Source organism: Tenrec ecaudatus, chromosome 3 (assembly GCF_050624435.1).
Source record: "Tenrec ecaudatus isolate mTenEca1 chromosome 3, mTenEca1.hap1, whole genome shotgun sequence".
Taxonomy (NCBI): Eukaryota; Metazoa; Chordata; class Mammalia; order Afrosoricida; family Tenrecidae; genus Tenrec; species Tenrec ecaudatus.
Window position 1 is genome coordinate 96,931,330 of NC_134532.1, and position 13,734 is coordinate 96,945,063.

The 13,734-nt window shown below is 39.0% G+C and overlaps 1 protein-coding gene across 4 annotated transcripts in view; it reads right to left on the minus strand.

Moving 5' to 3' along the window:
- The window catches only part of BLTP1 (bridge-like lipid transfer protein family member 1), a 222,041-nt gene that overhangs the window by 42,088 nt on the left and 166,219 nt on the right, over positions 1 to 13,734 (minus strand). For all 4 annotated transcript variants that reach the window (XM_075543854.1, XM_075543855.1, XM_075543852.1 and 1 more), the window contains 7 exons: positions 13,250 to 13,448; positions 11,732 to 11,791; positions 8,719 to 8,945; positions 7,503 to 7,633; positions 4,755 to 4,878; positions 2,640 to 2,749; positions 377 to 467 (listed from right to left, as the gene is read on the minus strand). In XM_075543854.1, the coding sequence (XP_075399969.1) occupies positions 377 to 467; positions 2,640 to 2,749; positions 4,755 to 4,878; positions 7,503 to 7,633; positions 8,719 to 8,945; positions 11,732 to 11,791; positions 13,250 to 13,448 (942 nt within the window). The remainder of the gene's footprint in view (positions 1 to 376; positions 468 to 2,639; positions 2,750 to 4,754; positions 4,879 to 7,502; positions 7,634 to 8,718; positions 8,946 to 11,731; positions 11,792 to 13,249; positions 13,449 to 13,734) is intronic.

Here is a 13,734-nt window from a genome sequence, read left to right on the forward strand (position 1 = left end):
CACCATTTTAACATTCTATGAAATTAGAATACAGCTTTAAATTGAACCTTCTTTGTTATCTAGATATCTACTGAACAAAACATACAAATAACATATCACTTTCAGTTCATGTTTACCTTTATAAAAACGGTCTATTAATTCTCATATTTAAGAAAGGAAAACATATTCAACAAAAATATTCCTACCAAACAACTAGCAGTTAAGGAATTTTTATCTCACATGCAGTATGGTTCTCAAATGATAGCAGGCGAGCATTTATATTTACATTTTCATTTTAGACAGAAATTAGAATTTTGAAATGATCTAATTACTATCATTTGTAATTACTAAGAAGTACTTAGCAGTTGGTATCTGTAACAAATAATACTTCTCTTACTGTATCCTGAATATTGAAAGTTACTCTAGGCCCAGGAGATGCAGCATCTACACGAATTTCTGGGAGCTCTTCTGTTTCCCCTACTCGAGAACTGTAAGTAAAATACAAAGTTACATTAATGCTATAGCTTTTAGAAAAATATTCCTGTGCTTCATAAAAGTCTGATTAATGAAATTAACATTATATTTCTAAATATTTACTACATAAAAAAATTTAACTTTTGGTATTGCATCTCTTAAACTTTAGCTTCTCATATAAAGTGACTATATTTTTACTGAGTCTAAACAAGTCTAAAGAGTCTGAAGATTATCTAAAATTAAACCATATAAAAAGTATTTAACTGCAATGGTATATAAAACTTCCATTTTTGACAAATTCTTTTTTTTAATCATTTTACTGGGGATCATACAATTCTTATCACAGGCCATCCATCCATCCATCCATCCATCCATTGTGTCAAGCACATTTGTACATTTGTTGCCATCATCATTCTCAAAACATTTGCTTTCTACTTGAGTCCTCCATATCAGCTCCTCATTTTTCCCTCTCCCTCCCCCTAACTCATGAACCCTTGATAATTTATAAATTATTATAATCTTCCTTCACCCACTTTCTGTGGTACACCCCCCAGGGAGGTGGTTATATGTAGATCCTTGTAATCAGGTTCCCCTTTCCACTCCACATTCCCTCCACCCTCCAGGCATCGCCACTCTCACAGCTGGTCCTAGATTCCCTGTGTTTCCAGTTACTATCTGTACCAATGTACATCCTCTGGTCTATCCAGATTTGTAAGGTAGAATTGGAATCATGATAGTGGTGGTGGGAGGAGGAAAATTTAAGAACTAGAGGAAACTTATGTTTCATCGTTGCTACCCTGCACTCTGACTGGCTCAAGTCCTCCCCACAACTCTTCAGTAAGGGGGTGTCCAGTTGCCTACTGATGGGCTTTGAGTCTCCACTCTGCACTCACCCACATTTACAATGATATAATTTTTTGTTGTTTGATGCTTGATACCCGATCCCTTTGCTAGCTCATGGTCACACAGGCTGGTGTGCTTCTTCCATGTGGGCTTTATTGCTTCTGAGCTAGATGGCCATTTGTTTATCTTGAAGTCTTTAAGACCCCAGATGCTGTATCTTTTGATAGCCGGGCACCATCAGCTTTCTTCACTACATTTGCTTATGCACACATTTGTCTTCAGTGATCGTATAAGGAAGGTGGGCACCCACTGATATGATTTTTAGTTCTTTGATGTCTGATAACTGGTCACTTCTACATCTCATAGTCAGAAAGGCTGGTGGGCTTCTTCCATGTGGGCTTTGATGCTTCCCAGCTAGATGACTGCTTGTTTATCTTCAAGCCTTTAAGATCCCAGACGCTATGTCTTTTGATAGCCGGGCACCGTAAGCTTTCTTCACCACATTTGCTCATGCACACATTGTCTTCAGCAATCATGTCAGGAAGGTGTGCATCCTGGTATGCCAATTTAATAGAACAAAGTGTTCTTGCATTGAGTAAGTGCTTGAGTGGAGGCCCAATGTCCATCTGCTGCCTTACTACTAAAGCTATAAATATATGCATGTAGATCTATTTCCCTACACTCATATAAATATATTTTCATATGTACATTCCAGTCTTTAGATCTCTATAAACACCCTTTGTCACCTAGTTCTTTCCTCTATTTCCTTTTACTTTCCTCTTGTCCCACTAGCATGCTCAGCCTTCATTTGGGTTTCAGTAATTTCTCTCGGTTATATCGCCCTTGCTGAATCCCTACCAGGCTCTCACACCATCCTTGCCACTAATTTTGGATAACTTGTTGCTCCCTTGTACCTGGATTGGTCAGCGCCAGCTCCTTACCCACCCCTCCCCATCTCCCATGTCCCACAGAACCATCGATCTCATTGTTTTCTCCACCAGACAAATTCTAAATGTGTGTGTGTTCACACCTTTTCTCATTGATAAGTTTCAAGCAGCAGCTACTAATACATCTCTCTTTGTTTGTAATAGTCTGTAAGATAATGAATAAAACTTCTCTAAAAAGCACTAGACTTCATTACTAAAATCCACACATTACTCCATGTTTACAAATGTGATACATGAATTGGAGATGAAAATAAATTGTTTTGTAGTACCGAGCACTACTGATATCTGATTCTTATCATCATTTTTCCAGTTTAACATTATAATTTTCACAATTAGAACACAATAAAAATAGCAGTGGCTAATGATAAAGAAGTCAGCAATTTTGTTGCTTATTACCTTGTCCTTTCCATTCGCTTAAGAGGTGGTCTTCCGGAAGCAGAAATGGTTTTTGATCGACTGTAACTTGGTTTATAACCCAAGCCCCACTTATCTTTTAGGGAAGCGGCCTAATGAAATGGAAGACACAGAGGATGACTTTCAGCAATTGGTTATCATAGCCTGATTCTACTTCCTATGAAAGAAAACATTTAGTCTTAAACAAGTCAGTGTGTTTTCCCATGTCAACAACAAACTACTTTAAAGTAAAACTTTAAACGTCACTTAACAATATATGTGGGTCAGAGTAGAACAGGAATCAGCTACCCTTCATGTCAAGTTCAACTAAGGAAGGTTGTGCAATGAAAATGCCACCTGGCTTTGCCGAACAGAGAAAAGAAGAGAACAAAAATTAGGGATGGAGGACACTCTGACAGGGCGAGATCAGAGAGAAGAACTGAGAGGTAAAGGTGAAAGAGTGGGGGTGGGTGGGGAGAGGAGAAATGGAGAAACCACCAGCCATCGCATAAGGACTACCCAGAGGCACCCTACCATAAAACTCTTTATTATAGTACAGTTAAGAACAAGGCAACTTGAATACTCTCCCTGTCTCCAAATTCCTCTTCTCCAATATTTTTTTTTGGCGGGGGGGAATGGGGTTTGGTTACAGGTGGAACAGACTCTCACACAATGGAGATTTAGAAGGCAAGAGAGGTGTGTTAAAAGGAATTTCAGGGTCAGTGTCAAATGAGACAAGTATAATTTCAGATATAATTTCAATAATGTCTCTAGTCTTCTCTACCTACTTTTATTTTCTATGTCAGTTACCAAAGATTAACAATTATAAACAGCACAAAAACAATATTTAATTACATAAGATACTTGTTAGATAGATAAAAGAAAAAACATTGAAGTTCTTTGGCATTTGGGGGATTATCAAAAGTCAAGCCAATAAATAGTATCAGGAGCTTTTGCATCCTCTCTCTTCCTCTGACCTCAGCAGATCTGACGTACCATATACGTCACCCCGAATATCAGCCAAGGCACCTACTTTCACCCCAAAACCTACATAAATAACGTGCAGAAAAACTCAGCTTATATGTGAGTATATACGGTAATCTGTTTTATATATTGAGGGAGTAGTCAAATACCTCATTACAGAGAAAACAGGAAGGTTTTAGCTGATTTACTAAAAAAAAAAAAAAAAAAACACCCAAAAGCAAACTTAAAAACCATTCACATTCATAGAAAAGAAGCGGTTTTTCCACTCACAAGAAAGACCACCTTGACACAATGCAACCTAAGGCCATTTGCACATGTTCTACAATTATTTTCTACTGCAGTGCACCCTAGTGGCACAGTACATCATTCTGAGTTGGGCTGCTAACCAACCACAAGGTAAGCAGTTTGAAACCACCAGTAGCTCTGATGAAGAAGGAAGAGACTTTCTACTCCTATAAAGAATTACAGTCTCAGAAACCAATGGGGGCAGTTCTACCCTGTTCTCGAGTCAAGATGATGGCAGTGAGTTAAACGATATGTTTATAAAGGGACACTGTAGGACTGCAAACTGTAAGGTTGGAAGCTCAAACCCATCAGTTCCTCCATGGAAGAAAGATGAGGCTGTCTATTGGTACTGGTACAATGACAGATACATAGATCACACGAACAGAATAGAGAACCGAGAAATAAATTCTTCCATAACCAGACCATTGATCTTCAACAAAAGGCCCCCCAAAAACAGTAAACGAGAAATAGTCTTTTCAACAAATACTGTTAGTAGAATTGGATCCCCATCTGCATAAGAATGAGAAACAGGACTCATAACTCACCTCCTGTACAGAAACAAACTTAAGATGTATCAAAGACCTAAATGTAAATCCCAATGAGAAAACAGCGACATACTTTGGTCCCTATTGCATGGCACGGATACACTATCAAACTTAAGGAAGCACACACAAAAGATAAAATATGTGACTGCGGCCTCCTAAAAATAAGACACTATGTGCACCAAAAGGCTTCATCAAGAGTAAAGAAGATATAATATGTACAAATCAGAACAACACAGACATCAGAGATAATTTTATAAAGCAAAAAATAAAAATCATCTACTGCAATTCTTAAGTGTTTACTCACTCGCATGCTGGATCTCCGTAACTTTTTACGGACATCTCTTCGAATGTCATTCACAGCAACAGATTCTAACTGTTGATAACGCTGGATTTCCTGGTTTATGGTGCCTTCACTTGCACCCAATTTTCTGGTTACAAAAAAAAACATGGAAATTAGCGTGAAGAAGTAACAGAGGAAAATTGATTTTTACTTGTATGAATTTTTAAAATTTAGCATAATAGCGAGCATTATGTGTGGATAGGCCAAAGCCCTTCATAAAGTTAACAGCCTGGCACACTGTGAACAGTTTTTTCTAATGTTTGAGGAAATAGTTCTTACCCATTCTACACAGAGAACCTATCTGAAAATCTCATGAAAAACACGGACAGAATGAAGAAAAATGTGCATATGTAAAAGTATTCATAAAATTTAAACCTCAGCTAAAGCCTTTGGCAGAGGAAGTTTATTTTGCTTGAAGTCACTTTTTCCCTTGAGAACAAAAGTCACACTGCAATGTAGGTCAACAGGAAAATGTGAATCACGGCATAATTAATTTACAGACACGCTTAGCCAGAGCTGTCATTATGCAAAAGGCACATGTTTGGTGTTAAGCCCCTGAAAGCAGAAAACACTGGTGGTAGGTGTGCGAAGATTAGAAAAATATGAGGCACAACCTTTACCTTTTGGGAAAACACAAAAACTTCAAAGCTTGGCAAGAAGAATATGTAGTCTTAAAGAGGAAATACTTGCTTAATCATCATAGTCCAGCAGCTAAGGTGCATGCAAAGACAATCACTACCACCTACACCTTCCCTCAACTCACACGAACTATCTCCGGCGCAGCACTACAAAATCACTCACACTGGTAACCAAAAAGAAATAATAAAATAAAAGCATGTCGTCTGAATTCAGACATATATAAGTTGAAACTCCTATTTCCTCTCTTTACTAAGCCATAGTTTTCTCAGTGATAAAGTCTGGGATGCCAATAATCCTCACAGATGTTGTGAAGATTAAACAGAAATAATACATACCAAACTCATAGTAGTAACTCAATGAAAGTGAAAGTGGTTTTCTTTTTAGTTCGTTCACAGACACACTAATGCTGGTAAGGCTCGCATACACATAGGAGGATCGGAGCCTAGGGGTATATAGTGCTGACTCGTAGCACTGCTAGCTACAAGGTCAACAGTTGGAACTCACAAACTGCTCCGAGGGGAAAGACGCTTTCTAGTCCAGTGACAGTTACAGCTTGGAAACCCACAGGGGCGATGTTACTCTCTTTACAGAGTTACCAGGAGTGGGAATCAACTCAAGGGCAGTGAATGGTAGGTGAGGTCAACGAGAGAGATTTACTAGCAGGGTTCCAGTTCATCTGTGAATGGACTCATCCCAAAGAAAAAACAGGTTTAAACACAGTGGATGGCTACAGACAAGTTCTCTGAGACTGTCTGAGACTCCTTCGGGTGCCTTCAAAACAACAGAAGGTTCAATCAAGGGATCTGCTGGGCCATGAAGTTAGCCAAGGTAGTGATGGCCATAATTTTTCAGATTCCAAAGGGTAAATATCTTGATCTATTTTCCTAAAGGACACAGAATGGTCACAGAAGCTTATTATGAAGAAGTTTTAAGAAAATGGAAGCCTGTATTGGTGAGAGAAAAAGTCAGGCAAACTGTGCCAAGGATTTTTTAATTATGACAATGCACCTGCTCATTCTTTGAGTGTAACAGGGCTGCCCAATGAGACTGTCGGTGAAAAAACTTACGCCAATTACCCTGCAACCTCGATCCTGCCCCTTTGTACTGCTTTTTCTTTCACAATGGCAAGGAAATTTTAAAAGGATGATGATGGTTTGTGTTCCTCCAGGATTTTTTAACTGCTGTTCGGATGTGGTATAAAGTGAAGAATGCAGAATTTGGGAGGAACAAGTTAGCAAGACATGGAAACACTGCCTTCAGCAGTGGACAGTCCTAAATGAATAAGTTTGCTTCATAAAGATGAAGTAAAGTTACTTAATAGGGTTCTTCTGTCCAGTCTTTCTAACTACCATTCAGCGACTGGGTGAGACCATGCAAATAAGGTGTAAAGGACTTTAAATCAGGGATTGGTCAGTTTTGCTCTTCTACCGGTATAAAGTGAGTCATTTTAAAAGCAGAAACAAAGAATCCCAGGTCCATCAATAAAGAAGCGGCACAGCTAAGCATGTGCAAGATCACTGTATAAAGTAAGGCATATTTGACTTCTGCCGCAGAGGACTCATCCTTTCACAGGTGTGAGGATAGATTCTCCTTCCCCATCTGTGTAGCCACTGGAGGCCACAGGTGCCCACTAGACCATTCCTTCAAAAGATTTCTATGATTTGTGGGATAAGAGTTGGACTGCTAGCTACAAGGTCAGTGGTTCAAATCCAGCAGCTTCTGTCCAGAAGAAAGATGGGGCTGTCTTCTTCTGTAAAGCTTTATAGTCTTGGAACCCTGTCCTGGGTCACTATAAGTTGAAGTCGACACAATGGCAGTATGTGTCTCTATACATGTGGAGATACATGTGATACACAATCAGTCAAAAGACGTTCAGAAAGAGGGAGGTGCAAAGAGCACTGACGTTATCACTAATAAATTTATGATCGCAGCTAAATTACAAAACTTCTCTGGGCTTTGGCGTCTTCATTTATAAATGAATGAGAGTAAAATTCAAGTTCAGTTTTCACATTTAAAATCCTGTGGATCTAAAATGAAGGAGCACTGTATTGAATTCAAGCTGCTGAGACATACTTGAGATCATCGATCACTTTTGCCTGTTCATTCAGTTCTCTAATGTCTACTACGCGCTTCACAGCTTTTCTTCCTCGAAGGTCCCCGGGCTGGCTGCCAGATGCTCCTTGTCTTCGATAATCTACAGCTTCCTGAAAAATCAAAAGCACAGTGGTCAATGTCACGCTCAGGTAACACAGCAAATCTTCTAACACAAAACTAACACCTTAAATCAAGTTAGCATGCAAGAATCAAAGCCAGCTATACTAAGAGAACAATGATTGGAATTCACCAGTGATTCGAATCCCTTCATTTTCATAAGACATCTGTTTAGTTGCTACCTACATGTCCCCATGAATGAGCTCTGCATGCTTTCAGATGGGACTGGCTAGACTGAGGGAAGCCCATCTCTGGGTCACGCATATAATCTGCAGGAACAGAATAGCGCTGGTTTGGGGGCGTCAGGCCTAGGAGGTGATTTACAAGTCGCTGCCCAAAGGTGAGCTTGTGGCCATCTCCACTTACTGAACTTCCATCTGAACTCTAAATGATAAATAGTAACATTAATTTTTCACATTTCTTTACAAGAACAAAACTATTACATGGTAAATAGTTAAAATACTTAAAAAAATTAATGCCAGAATGAAAGCAGGGAATAATGTCTTTCTGATTACCACATTACTTGATGTTATACAATGTAAAAATATGAACATCTACTTTTTAAAATGCGCCCTGGATTTGGCGTGGCACTCTTTGATTTTTGAAATTTCACTTTAAACAACTTTGAACTATAAGTCACACCCTGTAAAATGTGCAACTCAATGTATTTTTTTAAATAATGTATATTTCAAAGTTGTGTAACTATACCACATTCTAGTTTAAAATATTTCCATCCCCTTAGAAATGAGTCCCATATATATTAGCAGTCACTTCCATTTCCCCTTCATGCCAGCTTTAGGGCACTGGGAGCTTTCTGTCTCTATAGATTTACACGCAGTTTGCTTTTAATGTTAGTACATTACCTACAGGCCAGAATAAAAGCTGGTTGACAGTCATGAGACACAGAACTCGATTTAAAAACAACAATGTGAAATGTAGACATAGGGTAATAACACTCCCTTCCCTTATTTATCCCAAAATATCAACTATAATGCAGTTCACAGCATTCAGTATTGTGAATACCCCTGTCTCAGAGTAGACGCCAGTCCAGTGAAACTGTAATAGTGAGTTCACTTACAGTATGGATAGTGGGAGACATGGTATCAACTTCATCCTCATCTGACAGGTCAGCTATGTTCACTGAATTCAGGTCAGCAATGTCATCTATGTCCTCCTCTCCTGTCAGTGTTGTAAGGGTGTTGCCCAGAGCATTCAGTCTTTTGCCAATATTAGGATCCATGTGGACATCGATCCCACACATTTTCCACAATACATTGAGAGTCCAGGTTCCAGCACTACTACTTTCTATTTAAATAAAGAAGTGATATTTTTGAAAAGTGCTGAGTATAGATATTTAAATAGTCCTATTTTTAAGAAATACAATGGATGATAACCACATGTAATAACAAATGTCTCTCACCACTAGATCCCGGGGCATAATAGAATGTGAGATGGATTCCAATGTGCATGGAGTGTACATCTACAATTTGCTTTGTACAGCACCCTTTCTCTGGTCAACTGTGCATTCCCTTCCAAACTCTTAACATGCCGCAGCTAAACTAGGGAACTTTGAAAAACTCACAGAAAAAAATTATCTTTTAAATCAATTTCTCCACAAACATTTTGAAGTCCTCCTCATAATAGGCACTGCCATGACCATGTCTCATTAGCCGGACTTAATTAGATAACTTGTCCAGGTGAGAGTAAAGGCGGAAATATAGAGAGTCCTTCCCTGAACTTGAAAAGAGGTCAGCTTCCCTCTAGAGATTGAGGCTCCTGAGCTGCTGGCAGCCAGGTTTCCCGCTGAGTACAAGAAGAAGCCATAAAGCAAGAGCTGTGAAGAGCCCTGGGGACAGCTGAGATCTTGGTTCTAGTTTCTAAGAGCCCTGAACTGAAATGGTTCCCTCTTTCCTACTCTTTCTATATTTAAATGTGGGCCTGAAATATCCTTTTAATTACTCTCCCTTTTTTGACTTTTCATTGTGAATTATGTCAGGGTTTACAATATTGAATCTATTTTATGTTGCATTTATTCAACATCAACAACTTATCTGGCCTGTCCACAGCCGTCCCTGAAACCCCTCTGCTCCGGAGTTAACACCTGTCTACCTCCTGTTTCCTTTTCTTCCCCTCTCTACCCTAATAGCTGCAGTCTGTCTCTTTGGGTACAAAAGGCTTTTTCTTAATTTTTTTTAATAAAGTGATCTCATACAATATTTGTCCTTTTGTGATTGACTGACTTCACTCAGCATAATGCCTTCCAAGCTTTATGTCAAGAGTGCTCCCGAGGTTCGTCATTACGACTGAGCAATTGAGCTCTGCTTTCTATGCAAGGTAGTGGGAGTGGGCTGTTGTCACAAATAAAGTTCATGGAACCTCTTCCCCTCTCTGTGTGTTTGCCACAGTGCCCCCTTTCCTTCTGAGATTACTTCAGGAAATTTCCTCAACATTCTCCTTTCTCTAATTGCTGAGATAACTTACATAGGATAAGCACTGAGTATATATAGCCTTAGAAAAGATAAAAAGAAATATTAAAGAAAGAAAAGCTATGAACCAAACGCAGCTTCTGTCCCTAGCATTATCATAACACAAAAGCCAAACAGTTGCTTGAAGCTGATTTTGACAGGTGTTAAGGATAGAACTGTGTTCCACAGAGTTTTCTGAACCGTGCTCTTTATGGAAGCAGACTGCCATGCCTTTCTCATCATGGAAGGGCCTTTCTTTTTCGCTTGTTCATCAAAAGACCATTTATTGGGGGTTCTTACAACTCTGACAACAATCCATACATCGATTGTATCCAGCATATTTGTACATATGTTGCCATTATTCTTTTCTAGACATTTACTTTCTATTGAGCCCTTAGTATCAGCTCCTCTCCCCTGGCTGCCCCTTGATAAATTATAAATTGTTACTATTTTTGTATTTTATACCAACCACTGTCTACCTTCCCCCAATGGTTTCTGCTCTTCATCTTCCTGGGGGTTGGGGGGAAGTGTTGTTATGTGTCAATCACTGAGATAGGTTCCCCTTCCTCCCGTCCTCTGTACACCTTCCTCCTACCCTCTGGGTATCGCTATTCCCATTACTGTTCCTGGATTCCGTGTGTACTGAACTCTTCTCTTATCTGTACCTGTGCACATGCTCCAGTCTAGCCCGCAGTGAAAGGGAGAACTGGGGTCATGATAGTGCGGTGTGTGTGTGTGTGTGTGTGTGTGTGTGTGTGTGAGAGAGAGAGAGAGAGAGAGAGAGAGAGAGAGAGAGAGAGAGAGAGAGAGAGAGAGAGAGAGAGAGAGAGAAACAGAGAGAGAAAGTCTCAAGGAACCAGAGGAGTATTGTGTTTGTTTCATCGGTGCTTTACTGCTCTCTGGTTCACTCATCCCTTCCCTGTGACCCCTCTGTGAAGAGATGTGAGGACCTTTCCTAATATCTTCAGACTAGCTGTCTCCCTGTGTACTTTTGTCCCCAAATTTATGTTGTGCTTTTTCAGCCATCATCAAGCACATTTTGGAAAGTAGTTTCTGGACATGAGGCTACAAACTATACTCTTGGGAACACTAAATTCAATGGGTATAACATGGTTTTAAAAGAATATTCTACATCCTACTTTGTGAGCAGTGACTGGGATCTTAAACACTTGCACTTACTATAGTGCAACTGTTGGCCAAGAAGATTAAAAAAGTTAAATCAGCAAGCAAAAACTAGTCCAAAGGACTAAAGGACCATGTGTACCTCAGCCTCCACGATCCTGAGACCAGAAGACCTAGATGGTGCCCCACTACCTCTGCCAACTACTCTGAAAGGGTAGCATTTACCAAGGAATAAAGCTCAGAAGACAGGATAAGACAGGTAAAAAGGATAAATAGAGACTACAAACACAAGGATAAAGTGGGAAGAATGGTTTAGATCGCATTCAATGAACAAAAATGCATATGAATTTTGAATGGAAAACCAGTTTACTCTATGAATATTCATTTAAATCACAAAATAAAACATTCTACAATGTACAAAATGCTAGAGTTAGCTTAACTAAAAGATCCTCATGATATCAAGAAAAAAAAAATCAGAATTCCCCCTGACATATGTGAGCTTACCAGCTGCTGCTTGTCCTGTTGTCCTAGAGCATACTTCATAGGTGCCATCCGGAACAACGCCTACCCAGAAATAGTGTTCAGTAAAAACAAGCAGTAATTAACTATTGTACTACACTGATTCACCCACAGACCATGCTCGAACCACAAATAGAACCATGACTTCCTCTAGGTCTCAGTTCAAAATCACAGGACTTTAGCCAACTGACTCCTAACATCTAAACTCTATCTCACAATATCTCACACTGTGAGATGTTTAACAATTTAAGTGCAGTTTTATATTTAAACTCTGAAGCACTTTACTAATTTGAATGGGATATTTGGCCGATACTGAATCTCTAATTGCTTTAGCACCACCTTCCAGGATGCCATGACAATTCTCACCATGAGTGAATGACACTAAGAGAATACACATGATTTAAGAATGATTTTTAATAACTAGTGACTGACACTTTAGGCTAGAGCCATGGCTGTCTTCTGTGACAATGAGTTTTTTGTCCTAGAAAGTGATTTACTGTCATGACGCCCACCTCTAAAGGTCAGGGAACTATCCTTAGAACATATCTGATTTTAACTTTGAAACATTTACTAACACTGAACTTTAATTTGACAAATTCAGCTACAAAAAAGGGGTAACTAAATCTAATTTTAAACAGTAAGGGACATTATATATTTGAAACAACTTTTAAACAAAAACCCCTTTCTGAATAATCCTTAATTGAAACCAACTATTAATATAAACCTAACACATGTCTTAAATGAAATACGCTTTTATAATTCACTCTAAATCCTAAGTTGGTATTCAAATATTACTCAAATTTGAGTTTGATAATTCATTTCCTAAATAATGAATCAGCTGGCTGGCTTGCTAAGTGGGATGGCCTTTGGGTATTTATAAGCGCTGAAGGAGCTTTGTAACACTTCAAGGTACCAAGGACTAAAAAAGAGTAGTGCTTCATAGCTGAGGACACATTACAGACAAAATAACAGTGCACTTTAAATTTTGCAGACTGCTAGCTTTCCTAATAAATCCCATATTCAGAATTATTATGTGTTCTCTGTGACCATCACAATGGATTATTGAACCCAACAGAGAGTGCCAGGGACAGTTGGTATCATAGCAAGGTCAAAAGGGTAGGCAGGTATAACCTCTGCCTGGAGGAATCAATGAATGTTGGGCAGATGTGGAGACGGAGTCTCCTCCTCCCTTCTGTAGCTGAAATCAGATGTAGCCTCCATGCTATTTCCTCAATCATTCAGGAATCAATTATAATAAAAATGAGGACATGAGCAAGCCTTCAAATGTTATACTACCCAAATGAATGCCTAAAGTTCATTTGTACAACAGTTTTACCCACACTACTGAAAGCTATGGTATTTCCACAAGTACAGCTGCTCCTAAAAAAAAAAAAGGCTTTCTTATACAAAATCTAAAATATACCTATAACTCAGCATCCGTTAGTTTTATGAATGAAGGCCTTTAGAGAAGTCTAACCTCACATAATGAAATAAGAGACTCACAGGCGTTCATCACGAGATCCCCACGAATTTCTGGTTTCCAGTCATCCCACGACGTCTCAAAGCCGTCCGCAAAGCGAATGCAGAAGTGTTTGAAATGGCCTTTACTAACAAGAGACTCCGACGAGCAAGCAGTGATGAGGGTGCTTTCGATGGTCAATACTAAGGCAGAGCCAGTGTCCAGGTCTCCAGTATGATTAGACTGCAAAATTAAAAAAAAAATTAAGATAAAAGGTAAGGATACTTTGCCTACAAAGACTTCGTAGATTGATAGGAACAAAAGCCTATAAAGGACTGAGCTTGAACATCTTCACTAAAAAATTCAGCAGGTATCTTTGAAAGACACCTGCATCAAAAACATAAATGAAATGCATTTGCCATGTTTTGTTTTATTTTCTTCCTTACAAAGCTTATAAAGACTGTCTATTACCTCCAGCCTGTGGTTTAGTCTTGGGAACTCCCACATAGTGATACATAGCTCCGATCTC